This window comes from Lates calcarifer, linkage group LG20 (assembly GCF_001640805.2).
Source record: "Lates calcarifer isolate ASB-BC8 linkage group LG20, TLL_Latcal_v3, whole genome shotgun sequence".
Lineage (NCBI taxonomy): Eukaryota > Metazoa > Chordata > Actinopteri > Centropomidae > Lates > Lates calcarifer.
In genome coordinates this window covers 4984679-5001733 of record NC_066852.1, presented here as the reverse complement: position 1 = coordinate 5001733, position 17055 = coordinate 4984679, and the positions used below count along the sequence as shown (strand labels likewise).

Genomic DNA, 17055 nt, shown 5'->3' with positions numbered 1-17055 from the left:
CTCTGTGTCCTTTAGATTGAATATCAAGCACAGGCACATATCAAGGTGTATGTTTCTTTTTTTAAACCACTTGCCTCTTGATGCTCTTGCGATGAGTTGTGAAGGGCAATGTTAATGTGCATATTATCTGTGTTTGCTTTACTTGTACATACTTGTACATTATGATGGTATGTGTAGTGCTTGTACAATGCATATATTTACTGTTCTTGAAAAATTATTTGAATGTAACTAATTAGTACAGTACAAATCTCGTGTACTGACATATTGCTCCAGAATTGTCCTCATAGTCGCAGCCACTTTAACAGAGCTGGGTAAATCTGTCTTTCTTCCTTTCATGCACTGCCAGCTTAGAATGAGATGCAGTACTTACTTAACTAACTGAATTGTTAGCCCTCTCTTTCCATGTTTAAAATTATTTTAAAATCAGTTTTCACTAAATGATGTAATAGTTTTTAACGTATGACCATTTTCCATGATTTGTTTTTGTTTTTTGTTTTTTTTTCCCCCTGATCTCTGTATGTTTGGTGTTATCTGTCCCTCTTTGCACTTTTGTATGATACCATATTGTAGTGGGACCTTCCACGTAAAATAAGGACTCAGCAGCATTCAACTGGGCATTTAATCAGCTCATTTTAAGTAACTTACAGGGTTGAACTAATAATTACATTCTCAGAAAGCAAAAAAAGTATGGTTACTCTGAAGGTCAAAACACTACAGCATTTCAGAAAACACTACATTTCAGAAAACACAACCACATTTCACAAAACACTACAAAAGTTGTAATGGTTCTCTATATATAAACTTATCTTGTGCACACAAATTAATCAAAAAGTAGGAACGTAGTAAAACATGCCCTCATTATATAGCCTATACACTCATTTTCTCTCTCCATCATTCCAGGGATCCTTATGCTTAATTCTGTCACCCCCCGACTGTGAACACATCACTGGATGAACTCTGAATTGACAGGGGTTCTGTCCAATCACAAAGAAGGGCTGTTGTCCCACCCTGTGTTTTGTGAAATGTTGTAGTGTTTTGTGAAATGGTGTAGTGTTTCCTAAAATATTGTGTCTCCTAAAATGTGTTTTCTGAAATGTTGTGGTGTTTTGACCTTCAGGGCCACCGCAATAAAGAAACTATTCAAGTTGACCTGCCTTGAAATTGACATCCCTATCTAACTACAATGGTTTTACAGTGCATATTATTGTGTATAATATATGCCATCTAAACTGTTTTTCATAGGTTCCACAAATAAACATGTTAGCAGAATTTTCTTTGTTTTAATTTGTAATGAGCTACAGCTGCAGATCCTTATTTTCACCAGAGAATATACTTAAAGTTTGAGCTTTTTTTAAAATACATTATTTACCTTAAACTGCCTTGTTATTAAAATTCCACAATCACAATCAAATCAAAATTCTAGCTTTTCTTTAGAGAGAAAATTTATGATATGGTGATTTATTTATTTATTTTCTTTTTCTGATATTTCAAGGGCTCTGACAGAGACAGACTGTTATGCTGTAGGCCAAAATCTCTGATGAGTGTGTGTGTTTTTTCTTTCTTCTACCAGATGCAATGTGGACAACAAAGTGTCACGAGTGGCATGGCTGAATCGCACCACCATTCTATTCGCAGGAAGTGAGAAGTGGTCTCTGGATCCTCGCGTCATCCTGATGGAAAACACAGCTGCCACAGAGTACAGCATCAAGATCCAAAATGTTGATGTCCATGACGAGGGGCCCTATGTCTGCTCTATCCTCACAAACAAGAAACCAAAATCCACAAAAGTGCATCTCATCGTTCAAGGTAAAATGCTGTTACCTTACCCGCACTACCAGTGATTGTATTCAGCTGTGACAAATAACCAAGGTGTCAAACTAGATCAGAGCTGGAACAGTAAGGTGTGTTGGCTTCTTTGCAGTTTGGATGTTCATTTTTACACATGAAGCACTGTAAACTCACCCTGTTTTTGTGTGGATTTGACCAGAACAAATCTTCAGCTAAATCAAATATAAAATCCTCCCTCTTATGTTTTAGGATGCTGTGATTAGATGGAATTCAGTGATCATTAGACCTGGTGATGAAACCAGGATTCAATCTTGATTTAATTTCAGATTGCTGATAGATATTGATTCAGGGCACAGTACATTGAAAAATGTCTTGGCTGAGTTTTATTGTGAAGTTCTACCAAATCAACTGTCAGCACTGAGACTTTTATGATGAAATCATTTTCCTTCATGGTTAGTTTCCACAAACAATTAACACCATGGCCTGAGTCTTCATCATGTAGCTGTACTAAATTGACATATAATTAAAAATTTGATTAAGCAGGTAGTTGTGTTGAAAACCTCCTGTTGAATAAAGAGAATGCACTATATCAATGGACTGCTGGCAATCTGAACAGATGCAGACTAAACCATTTGAAGTTGAGAAAAAAAGGATAATTCCTGTTTCTCTACTACTAACTTCAGTTTTTTTTTTTTTTTTTTTTTTTTTTTTTTTTTCCTTTTGAAAAACATTGCAACTAGCACATCTTATGAAAAATAACTGACATGAATGTCACAAAAAACAGCTCAACTTAATGACATTCACTTTCATGTAATCATAATTAACACTGAGTATTTTTCACACTGTATAATTCATGATGATATCTCATTAACTCTTAATTGACACTGAGAAGCATCAGGCCGTGGTTTTAGTCAAACAATAGACAAGCATATTCTCGCACAGACAAGGAAGCACGTCTCCAATTATACTTTCCCAATGATTTTATCTGTCCTTTTTCCTGACCTTGAGTAACCCAACCATCTGGATGTTTCAAGCTCACACTTGAAACTAAAAGCAGCCACGAGATCTGCAGCATAGGCAGAGCTGAGCTTTGATACATCAACAAAACGTTGGTGGTGCTGCTTGTTACAATCCACAAGCCAGCCATTGGCATGTCGATTAGTGATGCAAATTTCAATCAATAAATAATGAATAGTCGGTTAATTATAAAAATTACACAACACAAAGGGAACATTTTTTAAGACCATTTTTTGTCCACTGGCATGGTTCATTTTCAGTAGAAAATCCAAGACAGTTAAGTGTTTGATACAGTATTCCTGTGGGTCAAAACTAAACTACATTTCAGTAAACAGTATATTTCACAACATAAAGCATTTCACAAAACTTGTTTGCGATTGGACAGAACCCAAATCAATTCACAGTTTAGTCATGTCTTAAGGTGGGTTTGTGGTAGATTGAATCAGCTGGAAGGATGCTCTAAGTTGTATACTGCTATGATTAGTTGTTTTGTTGTCAGACTACTGATGCTTTTAGGGATGTGTTGAAGTTAACTAGAATGGCCAGCTACACAGAAGTCTCTTGGATGGCTAGCTGGCCATTTGTTTAGGCCTTTGGCTTTGATGAAAAAGTTATGCCTTGACAAGTCAATTTCTTGCTCCCGCCTCCCGCAGCATGTTATTTGGTGGTGGTGTGCGATAGACCCTCCACATCTTGTTATCTCATTTTATCTTGTATACCCCTCTATATGCCTCAAGTAATTAAAACTTTTAGAATGGTACATCTATCTAATAAACCTAAGATGTGTCTATGACAAGGTTGTACATGGGCATGCTATCACCATTTCAATTAGGGATAGATTGATTATCGGCTGGGCCGATTATCTGCGACGATATTCTGCATTTTGACGGATATCAGCATCGGCCGTTTTTTAAAATCTGACGGCTGATAAGAGATCAATTTAAAACTGGGTTATTTTGGCTTTGATGCAGCCGTGCCTCTCTGTCTGCAGTCACTACTGCACTAGTCTCCAGCATTGTCCCACCCACAACACCATCTGATTGGTTACACACAGAGCCACGGCAACAGCCAATCAGCAGTGAAAGCTGTGCATGCACAGTGCTCACACACACTGAACAACTCTGCTTTTTGCACCACAATCTGGTGCTGCTCAGTTGGGACTACTAATTGATTTGAGACTCACATTTCTGTGCAAATTTTATGTAACTTTGTTTTATTTACTTTATAAAACTTCAGGAAGCTATTTATTTATTTATTTTAAATTTCAGTTAACTTTATAAGAGATGCTGCTGACCCTGGGAGCTCCCTGCACTTTTTGTTTTTGTTTGAACTTAAAACAAAGGTAAGTGAAAGATAAAATAACATTTCAGTTATATTGAAATGTTGGAAAACTTTATTTACTGTAGAAAACTTTAGGGAGCTATTTAGTTTTCATTTAATTTTATAAGACATGCTGCTGAGCCTGAGAGCTCACTGCACTTTTTTTTTTAAACAAAGATGTCTACTGTCTAAGACCTTTAACATGTTGCAAATCTGAAAAAAGATGTTTAATAAACATATGCTTGAAGGCATTTAAACAAAGTTAAGTGTTGGAGTTTGTATTATTCAAAATTTTGTCGCCAGTATTTTCACTTTGACTGCAAATGTATATCAGCTCCAAATATCGGTTATCGGCCTCCTTGACTACTAATAATCGGTATCGGTATTGGCCCTGAAAAAAACATATCGGTCTATCACTAGTTTCAATACAAAGGCACTTTTTCTGCTTTAAAGTCAACCACATAGTTCTGTATCCAAATAGCTGTTCAGGTCCACAAACCCAGGTCCCTTTGCCAAAGAGCAGCTTGACACTACATGCTGACATCAAACTGCAGGTGCATAATGATGTTGGAGATCAGTGGTTTCCTTTGTGGCGTCCTGCTATGGACACCGTGCACCATGGTTTGGGTATGTTAAACTAATTAATAGAGATGTTAACCAGCAATGAATTATTTAAGCCTTTACTTACTACTCCTACTACTAGTTACTACTACTACTCAGGGCTTCACTTTTACCTCACAGAACATTCAGCATTGTGTCTGGAGTCATCTTAGCTGGGTTCCCACATTTAGAGAGAGTAGCCACACAACTCAGCAGTTTTTCTGGCTGTAGATAGATGAATATCTATCTTTTCAAAGTTTCCAGGTGTAGACAAATCAACAGTTCTTGTTTTTATGAGGCATTGCTCGCATCAGCAGATGTTTCTTGTGAGTAGCAAAATGTTTTTTGTTTTTTGTTTTTTTTTTTATAAAGGCTCTAACCCACACCTCCAGTCTGGTTCCATTGATTGGATTCCAGGTTTTCAAACTCCTGACTCAATTTAGCTTTTGTCAGTGCTATTAGCTGAGGGGTTTGCATTATTTTTCCACCCTACACTGTGAGTGTTTGAATGATGTATTCAATATACAACAACAATACAGTGATTTGTGATTTCCCTATCATCAGTTCAAATAAATTGTTCATAATTGTAACTGTGATGAAGATCTTATCATATTTTGAGATAAACTTATACCTAAAAGCACATAATTCCTATAGGTTTCCTTTTTCTTGCCACTGTGAATAACATGTTTATTATATAAATTCACCATAAAAAAGAAAAAAAAAAAAACAAGCCAAAAAAAAAGTTAAAATAAAAATTAGAATAAGATGGAATGAATGTTTGGGAGGAAACTTATAGTTGTTGCTAATGCAAGTGGGAAAGACAACTGTAAAATATATTTCTCAGCTCTCTCATTTTTTGGATTAAAATCTTCTTTGGATGGGGTTTGAGATCGAGTGTCCCAAGGCAGAAAATGTTGATCCTTTCATTTAAAAAGATATGAGTAGCTCACAATGCAAGTGAAGACTGATCTTGCCATAAATTTTTGTTACACCCTTGTTCTTACATTGCATGGTGGAGACTGGAGGGTGAGTGAAGTGAGAAAAGCTGTGTATAATAATTCTTTCATTCTGTCTTTTGTGCTGTATTTTTGTATGGCTTCTGTATGTGAGGATAATCCATAACGACAGTTGTTATGACAGTAGTGAAGCAGACTTGGTGATATTTATGTAGGCAGTCCTGCTGTTTAATTTAGTTGAGGGACAGACATGCCATGAAATAGCATGACCCAGTATTTTTCCCATGCTGGCACTAGTTTTAGGCCTGACAGTGGTGCAATGCTGCATTGACCTAATTACCCATACGCCTGGTATTCACCCATGATGAATATTTTGTTAACATAAAGTGATAACATACAATTGCTGCCACTTGTCAAACTTTGTGCACATTTGTGTTGCAAGAACCTTTTGTAGGAAGGGCCACAGTTTTATGTCACACACTGGACTGATGAGTGAATGAATACAGTAGGCTACATATTGCCCCCTCAATGGCAGAGACAGATCAGGTGGTCCATAGGGGATGTTAGTGGTTCCTTTCGTCCCCACAGGCGTTCTCCTCTCTAGCACTTCAAAATGGAGATTGGTGTTGAACCTGTACACAGAGAAAGACTCGGGAGGCTAACATCAATCAGCTCAGTGACCTTGTCAGCTGATACCCTCAGGAATATAGGGCATCTGCTTCCATGGTGACTGCACACAGGGAGTGGACTGACTGCAGTTAAGCCACACCACAAGAAAGAATAAAATCTTAGAGTGCTTTGCAATGCATAGTATATGTATGCCAAGGACTAGAAGTGGCAGAGAAGGAACCAAGGACCTTGAATCAACATCAAGTGGTAGTTACATTGTGCTTTAGTAACTTCAGTTCTGTTTCTTTAATGAGCATAGAGCCTTGCTATTTCCCTCTTGTTGATTATCCATAGAACACCACAGCAACAGCATAGTCTCCAGAGTAGCTGCTGTTGAGCAAATGACAGAGTCTCACTTTATTGAATTTGGTGGTTTCATATTATTGTTGTCGTTGTTGCCACAGTATACAGTAAATAGTAAATTCTGCAAAATTTTAAAAGCCTAAACACATATATGTTCCTAGGTAGAAGTTGACTCTCTCTGCCTTCTCTATGACACTAGTGGAGAAGTAAACATTGCTATTGTTACAATTATTGCTGTCTTTTTATTGCTATATATAAAATCCCTTGAGATTTCAGTAGCACCAGTCAACATCTTTAACCAGAGGACAGTTAAAATTTCCATTGTTATTTCATTTCTGCCCCGTTTTTTATTTTTTTATTTTCTTTGCATCAGCTGCACTGTACTTGTCCCACTCTCTTCACTGCATGCTGGTTCAAACTCTCAGCACATCAAGCACACACAGTGTTCTCCCCATGCAGTCTGATCATCCATTGGGCTTTTTTTTTTTGCTTTTCAAAATGAGAAAAGGTCGAAGATTTATCCCAACCTTGGTTTGCCTGTATGAAACCAGTTGATACTATTAAAGACAGCTTTTCGTCGACCACCTCTTTGATGTTCTTCCAGCAGCGATGTAAGTGCAACTCAGTGGTTTGCAGTGTTGCCTTAGAGCAGAAAAATCCCGTGCCAGATTTTTCACAGCCTAATCACATGCAGGTCAGCTACTGTGGAGATGTTTAGTTTCTAATGAAGTATTGTGTATCTGTGTTAGCGTTGTGATGGAGATGTTAAAGGTGTTGCCATGCCCTCTGAGTGCAGTGTTGAGGTATGCTTCAGCTCTCTGTGACCCTGAAAAGATAATACTGGTGAAGCAAATGAATAAATGAAAATTTACCCTTTTTTATTTTTTTATTTATTTATTTATTTTTTTACTTCATCATCCAATGTATTGTTAATTCTAGGACACATGTCTTTCAAAAACAGCTTTAGGCTACACAGGCTGGGCTGTTGTTGCTACTAGTCATGCATGCTTCAAAATGTTAAAGTCCCAAAGTATTCAACCCTAAGGCTATGAAGGTGTCATGCCTACAGCACGGCCCAACGATCATTTGTTTCAGGACGTGCTCCTCCTGGGTTATTTGTCTAAATCCAGACAACTGCAGGCTGTATTAATGCAAATGCATTTTTACAGTCATACAAGCCACTGTAGAAAACCTATATGCCCCAGTTAGCTCCAGAATGTGTGTCATTTGTGATATTTATATGCAGACAAGAGTGTTTGTTCTTGCTCAAACTCCCATAGTTTTACACCAGTTGAGCCTAAACATACTTGAAATGGATGGTGCCCAATTGTAAGAATTACTCATGATTATATATCCAATCTGCTTATGTCTGTTTGACATAAAGCCAATCCTGACAATTTAGTAATTACAGATGAATTACTCTAAAGATGAATGAAATACTGTAGACTGATGAAAGTCTGAACCAATGTACTGTAAGGCACAAATAATCATTGTTAAAGCAGACACCGTGCTGTGTATCTATTGTTTATTCTGATATTTAGGGATCTTTTTTGTCAGCACATGACAAATGCAAACAGTATCTGTTTTTTTTTTTTTTTTTTTTGTTCTTGTTGTTTTATTTTGTTTTTGTTTATGTTTTTGCATCAATAGCAATATTGCTGCATTTAAATGTAAGAAACTATCTACTATTTTTGTTAAAGCCCACAAAGTAGTCATTACATAATATGGCTTAGTTTTATGCTGATATTGAAAGTGCTGCTGCCAATTTGTAGTGCTGAATTACTGTGTCTTGCAAATCAACTTCCCAGAAAACAACTTTACTTAGATAAGTTGGTCTTGTCTCCGCTGTCCATATTTTTGTCATGTACACTGCTGACACAGCTTTTTAAAAAAGATACACAGATATATCAGATATCAGGGGCTGCTGAGAGGAACATGATGACTCCTTCGGTCAGTATTCCACTGCATCTGACCTTTTTGCACATATTGTGCTGCACTTATAAGAGCAAAAATGGTGGGTGCCCTTGTATATGCACTGACCTCAGAAAACATGATTCCATGGGAGTTCATGGAAGCTCACAGGAATTGCAATGATTGCATGTAGCATATTTGGCAACCAAGAAAAAACATATTGCATTTTATTTAATGCTTTTTAGCACATAGGGAAAGTTTTTTTCTTAACTGTGAGTAATATGGTTTGATTTTAATATTAAGTTTCAGTGAGAGGCTGGATCATTAACTCAGTATATACTCATGTTATTTTTTCATACAAGTTATCAATATAGCTATTTTTGTCTCTCAGTCATAATCCAGAAAAACATTAATTAACTTATAGCAGAGTTGCTACCAAGGTCAGGTAAATGAAACCTGCCATTTTAGTGTGACTTGTAGTAATTAATTCCATTTTTTAATGATTAGTAATGACATTATGCAGACAGATGTAATGAATCAGAATTACAAGCCAACAATTAAATAATTGATAGAAGCGATGATGATGAAGTTATGGATGTGTTAAATATCCCACAGATGCATCACGTTTATTTTTAGCACCATGGTTATACTCTCTATATTGAACAATCCCACTTACACACTAGCTGCTTTGAGAAAACACTGTCCCTGGAACCAATCTTGATCTCACTCCTTCAGTCAATATCAATCAGTGTAGACAGATAAAATTACTTCTTAAGCAATTTGGCCCAGGACACAGACATGATTACCCAGGTGTTGTTTGCAGCATCTCTGTACATTAGACTTTTATTACTTTAAAAATCAAAGGTACTGGATGTTCACTGTACATTCATGACCTGGTCAACTAAATAACATTTTTGTTGTGGTTGTTGTTGTTTATTTATTCATTTTCCCCAGGGATGTCAAAAGCCTGAAACTAAACAATGTAAATATCTAATAAATTGTGATAAATTGTCAGTTCCTTAATTTAGCTGGCATTTGCTTGAGAGTGGCATAAGTTATGTGCATTTCTGTTTACTATTCTTATTAACAATACTGAACAGTGGAGATCGCCACAGATGATGACATTACACAGACCTGTAATATTCTCTACTCTGGAATATTTTCAGAAGGTCTTCCTGAGTACTGGAACTTCTATTCATGGAATTAGTCTCAAATATCATCTGTCTTTCATGTGTTCACTTTGTTAATTCATCCAGGTACATGCATACATGTGTGTATAAAACAAATCCAAAATGGACAGCTGTAATTGGAGTTACTGCATGTCCACAAAGCAAAGCATTTTGCAAAGACCTTTTTGATGAGGTGCCAGTCTCACAATTTTCCATCCTGATAGTGTATTACTTCTATTATATTATATTATATTATATTATATTATATTATTATTTCTTGTCCTTATTTCCTGCCCTTCATCAGATTAAACACAGGTGTGAAGATGACACTCTGCACGAGAAAGTCCACTCTAGAGGTAGTGAAAATGAATATATATACACTATATTCATCCATTCACACATGCATTCATGCAGTTCCTGTTCTATATATACATCACTCACACACACACACACATTCACATTTACACACCAGTGCTAAATCGGGCAATTTTGAGGTTGAATAACTTGCCCAAGGACACTTTGGCACCTGGACTGTAGGAGCAAGGGATCAAACTTCCACTGATCTTCCGATCAGTGGGGGATCTGCTCTACCTCCTGAGCCACAGCAACTCCAACCATAATATAAAACACAATAATGTAGTTGTAAGCAAATATAAGGACTTTTTAATGTACAGAATTCTAACTTGTCCAATAAATATAAGACATCACATCACAACATTGTTTCACTGTGTTTTAGCAATTTCCACTCATGGCTGGTTACAGGGGAATTTATAGTTACTGACAAATACATTTGTCAACACTTCTCCATACAGCTATATATATATATATATATATATATATATATAGAGAGAGAGAGAGAGCTGTATGGAGAAATTTTGCATAAAATTTAATATGATGGATTGGGTGAGTTGCAATTTGAATTGGCCTAGGAGTGAACATGAATTGATGTACTTCTGAAGTGTGAAATTCAAAGAAATGTCAGTCTATCAAGGATTGCAGTATTAGTTCAGACACAAACACACCCATCCACTCACTTCCACTCACTGTGGAATAGTGAATCACTTTGAATGTAGGTTTTAATTTTTTTTTAAATATAATAATAATTAGTCTTGCCCATAGATTCAAACAGGAAACTAAGCTTTTATCAAAGATTTTTTTTCTTCTCTCTGTTTTGACTAATGGCAAAAAATCAATGTGTCTGGTGGACATTGGTCTTAACACAGAGTCTATACCACTGCTGTCATGTCAGCATCACTCCAGCCACACAGCAACAGCACATCTTCCATTCATGTCAACACCATGCCACTTAATTTGAGCGGCATATGAATGCATGAATGAAGTACAAGGCAGAGAGAGTACCCACAAAGATACTGATACAAGTAATTAAGCTTTCTTTGTACATTTTTCTAAATCAATTACAGCTATATTTACAAACTGTAAGTATACCTATATGACCAGTGGGAGTGGGGAAAATCAATTCACAAGAAAGCCCAGATTGTTTTCATATGTGGTTTTAAGTGACCTTACCTGCATGGACAGTACATGTCATGTGCAGCCAGTGGCATAGCACAAAAATCTAGGCCCCATGTATATGTAGTCTCCAAGGGCCTCCTTACCCGTTTAGCACATCCACTGCCACATCTCTACAAAATACAAAATCTAATCAGTTTTAAACTCATGCTTTTGTAGTGGATATTAGATTAATCACTTAGTGTTATAAATGCATTTAAGAAAGTCTGCACAAAGTACTGATCAAAACACTATAGTAAACTAATCATGTTTCTAAAGTAATTATTTGAGAAATGTGATGTATTACAAGCATCTTATGACTACACAATGTTGTACAGTACTTACAATGCAAAGTATTTTCATTGAATGTGCCTGACCTTAAAATTCATTTTGACCAGCTGTGGTAATTTAAGAATTTGGGAAGTTGTTATTATTTAGTTATCTCCTGGAAAGTATGTCCATATACTATAAACATTATGTCCTAGTTTGTGGGAGCTGTGCAGTTGCAGAATCAGAATAATTTGTTGTCATATGTACAGTAAAAGGTAATCAAAATGCTGGTTTTGCAAGTCCTATGTTACTAAAGTGCTAAAACATACACTACAGTATATATAAATAAAAGAATTATGTTCAGAGGCAGCCTTTTCTTTTGAATGAATGAAGTGCTACATTTATTAATGGCAGTGGAGTATGTCTCCAGGGGGTGATTTAGGTGGATGGTAGGCATACAAAACGCATGGCTGTGAAATAAGAGTCTAGGGTTAACATCCACAGTCCCATCTGTGGTCCAGGCAACAAAAGCATTTTGAGAAAGGTTTGGGAAAGATTGATGAAAGATTTTTGTTCAATGTAAATTAACCTGTTGTGTCCAAAATCACTATGAAGTCTTTCTGTATCAGACCACTATCTGTCAGATGATGATGTGACTGGTTGAAGTGTATTTATTAGTTACCAGACCACCAGACCCCCTCTGATTTATGTTGATTATTCACCCAGGCTTTTTGCATTTTGTGCTGTTGCACCCAAATGAACCAAGATAGTGGGGGTTTTATGGAACCCTGCTAATTTAGGTACACTAGCCCCAGTGTGTAGCTGCTAATTATGGGTAAAAGGTATTTAATCAACCAGCCCCATTGCCAATGAAGGTAGGTGCATTTTAGATTCCATAACCTCTCAAGAAAGTTGACATCACTCATGCAATATGCAAGCTTTTACTGTCTGTGCACATTTTCCATGCTCTTACAGCAGTGCACTGTGTGCTAATACAAGATTACATATATAAGAGTTTTTAGTCATCTGTAAAATGAACACAGTGGCAGTTAAGCTATCTGCTGATAAAGGTTACTGCCTGACCTATACCTACACACTGTGTAGTAGACACTGGTGTTAAATCACATCAAGCAGAAATAAGATTAATAGTCAGAGGGCACATTTGTTCACACTTGTCTCACACTTAATCTTCTTCATAGATGCAGTATCAAATTACATGAATGAATTTAGTAATAGAAAATAAACCAGTTTGACATTTGCTTGATTTTTAAGTGTTTAAGTGTCATTAACAATGTGCTCATTATTCAGTAAATTCTTCTTTGAGTGTGTTTTGATATACTTGTCAGGAAAAAGCTGTTTAAACATGACTGACTATGCTTACGTTTTCTACAGTATGTGAAGTATAGCATATATAAAGCCGTTTTTTTTAGGAAGTTTTACTGGCATTCACCTGGTACAATGGAGGAGAAAGACGCCCATTGCTGCCTGGCAGCCCATTGTCCTGCCACTGTAGGGGGTTAAATGCAAGAATTAAGTCAGATTTGTACTTTGAGGACAAAGATCAAGTATAGAACATTCAGCTAGTTACAGTGATGCTTGTGTTACAGAAATAATATACTCTCATTCATGTTGATGCATTATAAATAGATTGAATCCACACTAAACTCTATGTTCAGTATGTTCCTTGGGCTCATGCTTAACACATGGAAATTCTATGAAATCCTGCTGATGGAAGAAAAGACCGGCAGCACACAACCCCAGCAGCAACAGTGACAGAGATGTATGAGGTCTGGGTTCCAGCAGCTTAAAGGGAAGAATCACTCTGGTGAAAGGTAGACTCAAATACTTTGTTGGGCTCAGAATCTTTTGACGCTTAGCTCCAGGGAAAAGTGTGTCATCAGGCTTAGCAGAGTCAACCACTACTTTCATGAGAAATGCCATTACAGGGTGGACTGTTAAGAAGCGGTGACAGTGCACCAGTCTGAGGGCCAGTGAAGGCAGCTTTGTATGCACCACACTGAGACACACCGGGGAGGCATCTTTTGTGGTCGAATCTGCAAAGCTTAAATACTTGCAATACTTGCCAGTGGGTTGCCTCACGAGCTCCTCCAAATTTCCTTTGGGGAATTCCCAGTAATAGACCAGTGGGTAATTCTCCCCATTTGATTATTTCAGTAGAAAACAGCTCATCCATAACAGGTAAAAACACTATTAATACATGCTTTCACTGTATTTGCCTGTCCTACTTAATATAACAAACCAGGAGTTTTCCACAACCCAGCTTTTAAAACCTCAGAAGGTTTTGGTGCTAGGTCCTGATTTATGTTTTACAAATTGGATTGTTTTGGGTATAAAGTATGTTATTGTTAAGTGACACTAAGAAAATCACCATCATTTTTATGTGTAAATTGTAGGACAGGCAACAATGGAATAAATGGCTGATATTAACTGATTATTAACTGATTCAAACGTTGTACGTAGTACGTAGTAAAAAAGCATGTGTGAGTTGTGTGGTCATGCTACCCTGTCATGTAATGGAAAAATACACTCAGTTGGCAGTTTATTAGCTGTAGCTTGCTAAATGTAATGTAATCTAATACAACAGTCCAGCAATAAATCTCCCTTTGTGATAACTAGAATGTTCAGTTTGTGTTGAAACCATGTCACTGAGGTGGTGATTTAGCTGTATAATCATTTTGGAGCCTGTGGTTCTGGGCCTGTTGACTTGTATTGCATTATACAGAGAGATGTTTCTGTTATTTAGAGAGTGTCACCCTGTAAAGAAAATGAGCCCATAGTTTGTGTAGTAGCTTATTATGTCCCACAGTTATATTTTGTTGTTATGCTACTTGTAGCAGCCGTAGTAACTATGAGAAACAATGTTGTGTAAATAGCAACACAGTTTGGAATTAGGAGGTGGATCGATGGGTTAACAAAATACAGGGTTTTCACACAGGAGACCACTGTTGAGTTCTTGTTTGAACCCAGTAGCCATTGTTTCTTGAACCCATGGCCGTTCCATGAGCTATTTTAACCCAAATCAAGAGCTTTTCTAAAACAAAACCAAATAGTTTGTATGCTAAAACCTACCCAAACCATGACAGTTCCACAACATTAACTGCATGTTTATTATTGTTACCATAAGGACAAAGCAAACCCTGATGAAACATGACAAACGGAGCTGTGTTACCTCTCCTAGAAAAGTGAAATCAGGTCCCTCTCTCGGAGCCTGACGTGGGAGAGGATGATAAGTGTCTGGCAGCCAGGCTTTCAACCATGTGTCCCAGTCGGGCTCAGCCCAAAAAAGTGACATGGAGCCACTGCCCCACTGACCCACCACCCACGGGGATGGGCATGGGGTTCAGGTGCTTTGCAGGCCAGGAAAGGCAGGGACCCAGGCATGCTCAATCCTAGTACTACAGATGGGTTCTAGGCACATGCAATGTCCCCTAAGAGGAATCTGAGCTGGTGTGGGAGGTGGTGTGGTACCAACTAGATATACCTGGGCTTTTATGAATAGCATGGTTCTTGAACCAAACCTCTGGAGGGGGGCTGGACTCTCTCCTGAGTTGCCGAAGGTGAGAAGTGTGGGGATAACCCACACTCACCGGGTGACCCCCAAAACAACAGCGCTAAGCTAGGGGCTTAGCGCTGTTGTTTTGGAGCGTGGGGAATGAGACAGTCACCTCTCAGCAACTGTGAGAAGAGTTTGAGTCTCTAGGTAGTGTCCTGGAAAGGGTTCCATCTTGGGACACCATAGTTCTGCTGGGAGACTTCAGCGCTCACATGGCTCATAAGTGTACCTGGTACAAGTACACCTTAGGCCAAAGATTGATGATCAACTTTGCAGTTGTATCATCAGATCTGCAGCTGTATGTCTTGGACACCTGGGTGAAGAGAGGGGCAGAGCTGTCAACTGATCACCATGTGAAAGTGAGTTGGGTCAGATGGTGGGGAAAGCTGCCAGGCAGACCTAACATACCCAAACATGTCGTGGGAGGTCTTCATGTGCCACTTCTGGAATAATTTATTGTGCATCCCAAGGGAGGTTGGGGACATAGAGTGTGAGTGGGCCTTACTCCTCTGAGGTGATGTGTAGGAACTGTGGTCAGAGGTTGAAGCACCAACACACTTCAACAGCATCATCACACAGTTAAATCAATACATCTTTAAGACAGTTTTAATAGAAACTTTTGTATTCAACTGCATTAGTTTTAGCTAGGTGTACCTAATAAATGAACAACTGATGTCTATTTCTGTTTATTGTCACAAGTTTTATCTAAGCAGAGTAACTGTAGACCAACCTCTAGGAAAGTCTGTAAAGCATATTGTTATTACTTGCAGTTTGGTCAGATTAAGAAGCCTTTTTTTGTTTGTTTGTTTTACACCATCTCTCTTGTTTCTAGTTTAGGAGCCTAGGTTAGATAATTGTTGTTTTGTTTCTTTGCCAAGAAAGTTTAGGACTAGTTAGTGAACTTGTTTTTGTTGCTTTGGGCATTGCTCAGCTCTGAATTTAATAAACTCCTACTCTGAACTGTAGCTGGCCTTTCTTGGTAATGGGAAGAGTGGGGAGTCTCGCAGCATGTTATGTCTAGGTTTCCCCTAGACCAGGGACATAGCATTATTAGTGAGAATGATAAACTTTTTACATAATAAAGTTGTTGCCTTTGTTGTCCGTAACTTTCAGTCACTTTATGTATTAATGTTAATTGTTTTGTTAATTTGTGTGTTGTAGACACTCTTGACTGATCACCAAGAGATACTGACTAGTGGACTAGTAATTAAAGGTGTTTCTTTGTAATAATACTGATCAACACTACACATTTCCCCAAATTAATTGTCCTCTACATACATACAGATATAGTACCACATTTCAATATAAATAAATAAATAAATAAATAAATAAATAAATAAATGCAGATTTTAAACAGAGGGAGTGTGCGCTTTTTTAAATGTAGCTTTTTGCTTCCAAAGAGAGATTTCCAACAGATCACGCCACTGCGAGGGCTGGCACAATTAAATTTTGAAAACTTTTAGTAATATAATGTCAATAATTTATACTATAAACATTTTTACTGATATACACTGAATCCAATAGAAACCACAAGTGCTTTTGAGACTTCACATTACTCCACAGTGACACCTCAGCGAGATGTATGGACATAGTCACCATTCGTAAAAAGTAAACTATTTCCATTGACTATTTCTAGAGTGTTTCTTGGCCAAGGGAGTGATTTCCTGGGGTCTGGTTTCCTTCAACCTCACAGTCACAATACAAGGGAGACCAGAACCTGTCATTTTTACATTACAGTTTTTGTATGGATTCCACCAATGACAAAAGGAAAAAGGAGCCAAGAGCAATGACAATCGCTCACCAAAGTGGTTGGTGTTGAGTGGTAATTACATTTGCACAAACCTTATTCTGACATAATGAATATGATGGGAGAGACAGACAGGTCACAAACCACTATCCTGCTGCAAAATACTGTAGCTTCATGACCAAACAGGGTGAAACCAACAGTATCAAATGCAAGAGGCTTTAC

General features: G+C 37.5%; 1 protein-coding gene across 1 annotated transcript in view; it reads left to right on the top strand.

Moving 5' to 3' along the window:
- opcml (opioid binding protein/cell adhesion molecule-like) overlaps nucleotides 1–17055 on the top strand; it is a 251801-nt gene that overhangs the window by 171562 nt on the left and 63184 nt on the right. Inside the window, 1 exon segment of the mRNA XM_018692216.2 lies at nucleotides 1571–1806. Within this exon segment, the coding sequence (XP_018547732.1) occupies nucleotides 1571–1806 (236 nt within the window).